We start from the raw sequence: 7,500 nt of genomic DNA on the forward strand, positions 1-7,500 counted from the left end.
CTGATGCTGCTTTTGTTTGGTTGAACAAAAAGGAAATAACAAACCTCTCATGCATCTGAGCACAACAGACAAGAGCAAACGCTGGAAACTTCCACTTTGGAGAAACTCACGTCCTCATCACCACCAGGAGGCGAGTTGGAGGATAGTTGGGCTGAATATCGAGCCTCATTTACGACATTGATTTAGTCTCAGAATTCATCCCGTGCCGAAACCGGAGCACAAGAACAAACTCACGAGTGAATATTTCTGCTCCGCGTTCTCAACAGTCCCGTGAAGTCGGGGATTCCCCACTTCCTCACACCGGCCACACACCGACACACTTGTAGTGCAGATCCCAGCTGCTCCTCAGGAGTTTGTGATTTGTATTTCAGGAGGTGAGAGTCCGAACAGCTCGGCTGCAACGACTCCTGCTCCCTCTCCATCTGTCTCATGATGAATCATGAATCACTCACTTTACTGGTAAAACATTAGATGATGGAAATCATAGTGACTGAAATAACACAGAATCAGGGGGGGGGGGTGGGGGGGGGGGGGGTGGGCCCAGAGGAAGGAAGAACTGGCTCCTGTAACTGTTCCCCTGGTGATGACACCAGCAGAGAATTTACTACTGGTAGGTAAACCACATTATCAGCTGCTTTGACTCGAAATTGGAAAACATACATTTACATATATATCGTGATGTAAAACATTTATCTTTAGAGTAACTAGTAACTACAGCTGTCAAATGTAATAGACTACAAGTAAAAGTGTTACAATGCATAAGATAAATAAAATATTATTATTATAAACACATGTCACAGCTGCTCTGAGGATTTTAAAACCTTTTGTCTGTTGTTTTTGTCGTTAGTGTCAAATTATATGTTTGTCACTGAGGTGACCGACTCTGTGTTGTGCAGCTCAAAGAGAGAAACACTCTACGATCAATAAATCTATACATTGATCAAAATCAGCCTATTGTTATTGCAGGTGCAGTAATGTCCATTTGGCCAAAAGCAGAAAGTAGATTAGAAAGTCTCAAGAAAGAGCAGATCTGAATAAACAGCAGGACCCCTGGTTCTTTCAGAGGACAATATTTGTTTTTGACTAAACAGACGAAGCCGAGGAGGCGAGCGCTGCAGGAGCTGTGGATTCAGTCTGAGAGGAAATCACACAGGAATCCTCAGAAGAAACAAAGACAAATCTTTCAGTAAATCTCCTGCTGCACAGCTGCCGTCCACAGAAAGACGACACGTCCACAGAAAGACGACACGTCCACAGAAAGACGACACGTCCACAGAAAGACGACAAAACCCGACGGCTTTGAAACACAAGTGTTTTCTGCTCTTTCATTTGTAAAACCCTCCGAGAGGAAATGGACAGCAGGAGCGAGAGAGTGGACGGATGGTGGGATAAAGGTCTTTAGGGTGACACAGAGGAAAGACAGAAGCTCAAAGAAAGACAGACAGAAAGAAAGACAGAAAGACAGAAAGACAGAAAGACAGAAAGACAGAAAGACAGAAGCTCAAAGACAGAAGAAAGACAGAAAGAGAAAGAGAGTAAAGCAGCATCAAAAAGAAAACCCTAAACATCAACATGATGTAAAGATATTTGCAGTGAACGGGGCCGAGCTGTTCCCTCTGGTCCTTGAAGGACCTGTTCCCTCAGGTCCTTCAAGGACCTGTTCCCTCAGGTCCTTGAAGGACCAGCGGCTGAGAGGCTTCACCTCCAGATGTTGAATCACCGAGCAACAGAAACCTTGAAGCTTCAGTTTGAGAGTGAAGATGCGTGGTGATGATGGTGCAGCGTGGTGATGGTGCAGCATGGTGATGATGGTGCAGCGTGGTGATGGTGCAGCGTGGTGATGGTGCAGCGTGGTGATGATGGTGCAGCATGGTGATGATAGTGCAGCGTGGTGATGGTGCAGCGTGGTGATGATGGTGCAGCGTGGTGATGGTGCAGCGTGGTGATGATGGTGCAGCATGGTGTTGGTGCAGCGTGGTGATGGTGCAGCGTGGTGATGGTGGCAGCGTGGTGATGGTGCAGCGTGGTGTTGGTGCAGCGTGGTGATGGTGCAGCGTGGTGATGGTGCAGCGTGGTGATGGTGCAGCGTGGTGATGATGGTGCAGCATGGTGTTGGTGCAGCGTGGTGATGGTGCAGCATGGTGGTGATGGTGCAGCGTGGTGATGGTGCAGCGTGGTGATGGTGCAGCGTGGTGATGGTGCAGCGTGGTGATGATGGTGCAGCGTGGTGATGGTGCAGCGTGATGATGGTGCAGCGTGATGATGGTGCAGCGTGGTGATGGTGCAGCGTGATGATGGTGCAGCGTGGTGATGATGGTGCAGCATGGTGATGATGGTGCAGCATGGTGATGATGGTGCAGCGTGGTGATGGTGCAGCGTGGTGATGGTGCAGCGTGGTGATGGTGCAGCGTGGTGATGATGGTGCAGCGTGGTGATGGTGCAGCGTGATGATGGTGCAGCGTGATGATGGTGCAGCGTGGTGATGGTGCAGCGTGATGATGGTGCAGCGTGATGATGGTGCAGCATGGTGATGATGGTGCAGCGTGGTGATGATGGTGCAGCGTGGTGATGGTGCAGCGTGATGATGATGGTGCAGCATGGTGATGATGGTGCAGCATGGTGATGATGGTGCAGCGTGGTGATGGTGCAGCGTGGTGATGATGGTGCAGCGTGATGATGGTGCAGCGTGGTGATGATGGTGCAGCGTGGTGATGATGGTGCAGCGTGATGATGGTGCAGCGTGGTGATGGTGCAGCGTGGTGATGATGGTGCAGCGTGGTGATGATGGTGCAGCGTGGTGATGATGGTGCAGGAAGCTGCATGTTCCCTCTGCTCGCCTCGTTTTCTCATTTTATCTGTCAGTCACACACACACACACACACACACACACACACACACACACACACACACACACACACACACACACACACACACACACACACACCCTTTACCGACTGGTCTTTGAGTTTCTCACTCTGTCCTAAATGTCACGAGTCGCTTCTCACGCAAGATTCAAACCCCAAGAAGAAAATTCATTTGCTTGAGAACGAGGGAGATAAACGAGTGAGAGAGAAGAGAGAACGAGTGAGAGAGAAGAGAGAACGAGTGAGAGAGAAGAGAGAACGAGTGAGAGAGAAGAGAGAACGAGTGAGAGAGAAGAGAGAACGAGTGAGAGAGAAGAGAGAACGAATGAGAGAGTTTATTATTCACCTTCCTCGTCTTTAATGAGAAGACAAAAGACTCATTAGCTGCGACGACGCCAAACACACACACACTGTGATTATATTCTCATGTTGTTACACAGCCGTGAAGATTAAGATTCAATTACTGACTCACAGCAAACACAGCACTGTGTCAGTGTGAGAGGGCAGGGGATGAAGAGGAGGAGGAGGAGGAGGAGGAGGAGGAGGAGGAGGAGGAGGATTAAGATGGTGATGGTGATGAGGATGAAGAGGATGGTGATGAGGATGAAGATGGTGATGAAGGTGATGAGGATGAGGATGAGGATGAGGATGAGGATGAGGATGAGGATGAGGATGAAGATGTTGATGGTGATGGTGATGGTGATGGTGATGGTGATGAGGATGAAGATGGTGATGAAGGTGATGAGGATGAGGATGAGGATGAGGATGAGGATGATGATGATGATGAGGATGTTGATGGTGATGGTGATGGTGATGAGGATGAAGAGGATGAAGGTGATGGTGATGGTGATGAGGATGAGGATGAGGATGAGGATGAGGATGAGGATGAGGATGAAGATGTTGATGGTGATGGTGATGGTGATGAGGATGAAGAGGATGGTAAAGAGGATGGTGATGAAGGTGATGATGATGAATTTTGAATGAATGTTTTTCATTTTCCACTTCTTGTCTCTTTTATTACTTCCTGTTTGTCTTGTGGACCTGGTCGATCTGCTGCTGGAACCAGTGAGATCAGTGAACCTCACTGAAGCTGTTTGGAGGTAGAACGTTTCCCAGGGTTGATGTGAGAGGTGATGATGTCAGTGTGATGGACGAGCGGCTGCAGGTCGCTCTGATGACAGGGTCAGGGTAACAGCTGACGTCTTGGTCCTGTGGACACGATGGACAGAACCTGCTCGACTCCACTAATCTGTTTGGCTCAAAGCAACGTTCCAGGTGTCTTGGGAAATTTGGGATTAACTCAGGCTGAGTGGACGCTGTGTCTGTCCCGCATTAAAACACAGAAGGTAAATATTGTCCCTGCTGTGGTTTCGGATCATGTCTGCTCGTCCCTCCTGTTGTCCCCATGAGACGAGCTGTCAGAAGAACCTTGACGGAGTGATGCGCTGTCTCACCTCCACAATCCTCCTGACGCTGCTCTCCTCGCTTTAAAGAGCTTGACTAACTTTAGAGTTTCACTTGACTAGAGTCTGCACCCAGGACAGTTGACTGAGCCGTCGAGGGCTCGTGTCTGAGCACGATTGTCACAGATGGCTCCGGCTTCTTTGGGACATTTTTCCGCTGAAGAAATTCAGAGTCTGTTAAGTTTCCCCCGAAGAGATGGACGGCACGTTGCAGTGAAAGAGAACAGATGTGTTTTACAGGTTGTTAGACAGGTCAGCACTTTGAGATGTGAAAACTGAATCTGAAACTTTATCAGAAACGTGATGAAACTTTGTTCTGCTCATCGACTGATCAGAAGCTTAAACATCTGAAACCTCATGAGTTACAATCGGACTTTTACTTTATCATGCACCATCACCACGCTGCACCATCACCACGCTGCACCAACACCACGCTGCACCATCACCACGCTGCACCAACACCACGCTGCACCATCATCACCACGCTGCACCATCACCACGCTGCACCATCATCACCACGCTGCACCATCATCACCACGCTGCACCATCATCACCACGCTGCACCATCACCACGCTGCACCATCATCACCATGCTGCACCATCATCACCATGCTGCACCATCATCATCACGCTGCACCATCACCACGCTGCACCATCATCACCACGCTGCACCATCACCACGCTGCACCAACACCACGCTGCACCAACACCACGCTGCACCATCACCACGCTGCACCAACACCACGCTGCACCAACACCACGCTGCACCATCACCACGCTGCACCATCACCACGCTGCACCATCACCACGCTGCACCATCATCACGCTGCACCATCACCACGCTGCACCATCACCACGCTGCACCATCACCACGCTGCACCATCATCACGCTGCACCATCACCACGCTGCACCAACACCACGCTGCACCATCACCACGCTGCACCATCACCACGCTGCACCATCACCACGCTGCACCAACACCACGCTGCACCAACACCACGCTGCACCATCACCACGCTGCACCAACACCACGCTGCACCATCACCACGCTGCACCAACACCACGCTGCACCATCACCACGTTGCACCATCACCACGCTGCACCATCACCACGCTGCACCAACACACGTTGCACCATCACCATGCTGCACCATCACCACGCTGCACCATCACCACGCTGCACCATCACCACGCTGCACCATCACCACGCTGCACCATCACCACGCTGCACATCACCACGCAGCACCATCACCACGCTGCACCAACACCACGCTGCACCATCACCACGCTGCACCATCACCACGCTGCACCAACACCACGCTGCACATCACCACGCTGCACCATCACCACGCTGCACCAACACCACGCTGCACCATCACCACGCTGCACCAACACCACGCTGCACCATCACCACGCTGCACCATCACCACGCTGCACCATCACCACGCTGCACCATCACCACGCTGCACCAACACCACGCTGCACCAACACCACGCTGCAACCATCACCACGCTGCACCAACACCACGCTGCACCATCACCACGCTGCACCATCACCACGCTGCACCATCACCACGCTGCACCATCACCACGCTGCACCAACACCACGCTGCACCATCACCACGCTGCACCATCACCACGCTGCACCAACACCACGCTGCACCATCACCACGCTGCACCATCACCACGCTGCACCAACACCACGCTGCACCATCACCACGCTGCACCAACACCACGCTGCACCAACACCACGCTGCACCATCACCACGCTGCACAACACCACGCATGCAACCAACACACGCTGCACCAACACCACGCTGCACCATCACCACGCTGCAACCAACACCACGCTGCACCAACACCACGCTGCACCAACACCACGCTGCACCAACACCACGCTGCACCATCACCACGCTGCACCATCACCACGCTGCACCAACACCACGCTGCACCATCACCACGCTGCACCAACACCACGCTGCACCAACATCACCACACTCGTCTCCGGGGACGTTGACGTCAGCTGGTCACTCCAGAAATATCTCAACTACCATTTGATGGATTACCATGAAATCACACCCAGACATTCACGCTCTCCTGAGGATGAACACTGACTCGACTGGTTCAGAGTGAAGCTTCCAGTAATCATCTGATAATAATTTATGATTCTTTATGAAAACGATGAGAGATATTTAAGGGACTGATGTTTGTGTGTGTTGTGATTTGATGTAGTTTAACAAACTGTTTTCTCGAAGTGGACGAATCCTTTGTGAATAATGAATTTACTCTTTTTTGACAACATCTTGTCATTAGGCAGAAACAACTACATGCATTCTGACTAATAATCAGAGAAAAGAACAAAAATTAGATAAGTTGCTCGAAGTCAGATTTCTTCCTTTTTCGTAGGAATGTTTGGTTTAAATCCCACAGAAGCTTCCCACCCCCTCCCGTCAAAGCTCCGCCCCCAAAACCCAAAACATGACAGTCACGTACGTCAACCAATCATTTAATCCGTGTTGGGTGGGGTTCCCAACAGATTCCCCAGAGCCTCCTACTGGCCATGCGCTATAATGCAGGTGATTTTCAGGCTTTTTCTATTTGTCTTATTTTCATATCAAAGCTGCAAATGTTGCACTGATGCAGCCACATTGTCCTGCAGGCTCCTCTCATCCATCCACTCATTCATTCATTCATCTCTGCAAAGGTTGGATCACTTCCTCCTCGGTCCACTGCTGCTCTACGAGATTCAAACCTGTCCTGACGTGACCAGAAGCCGGCAGATGGAAACTGTGATTATAATAATTTTATATTTTTACATGCAGACAGATGCAGTGTGTTTGTCAAGAAACAATCCACTTCACTCTGGGAGGAAAAGAACTGATCCAGTCAACAACACGCACATGTCAGCTCAACGAAATCAGTGTCACTCAGTGCTTACCGTACAGAATGGTCACCATGGAAACCGGCATGACCAGGATGCCCAGGGAGCATGTCAGCGACTGCCAGTGACATCAAGAAATAGTTTGTGGCGTTCTGCAGCTTCTTCTCCAGGGAGACGGCCAGGATCACCAGGATGTTTCCCATGACCGTGACGGCGATGACCATCAAGATCAGCAGCGCTGCCCAGTTCTTCTCCCCCGCCATCACTCGGGGCGGACACTGAGACCCATAAAT

General features: G+C 50.7%; 1 protein-coding gene across 1 annotated transcript in view; it reads right to left on the minus strand.

Moving 5' to 3' along the window:
- htr2aa (5-hydroxytryptamine (serotonin) receptor 2A, genome duplicate a) overlaps window positions 1–7,500 on the minus strand; it is a 22,879-nt gene that overhangs the window by 14,832 nt on the left and 547 nt on the right. Inside the window, 2 exon segments of the mRNA XM_034573307.1 lie at window positions 7,265–7,310; window positions 7,312–7,500. The exon segment at window positions 7,312–7,500 is cut by the window's right edge and continues 54 nt beyond it. Of these exon segments, the coding sequence (XP_034429198.1) occupies window positions 7,265–7,310; window positions 7,312–7,500 (235 nt within the window).

The sequence above is a fragment of the Hippoglossus hippoglossus genome, chromosome 21 (genome assembly GCF_009819705.1).
Source record: "Hippoglossus hippoglossus isolate fHipHip1 chromosome 21, fHipHip1.pri, whole genome shotgun sequence".
In the NCBI taxonomy this organism is placed as follows: domain Eukaryota; kingdom Metazoa; phylum Chordata; class Actinopteri; order Pleuronectiformes; family Pleuronectidae; genus Hippoglossus; species Hippoglossus hippoglossus.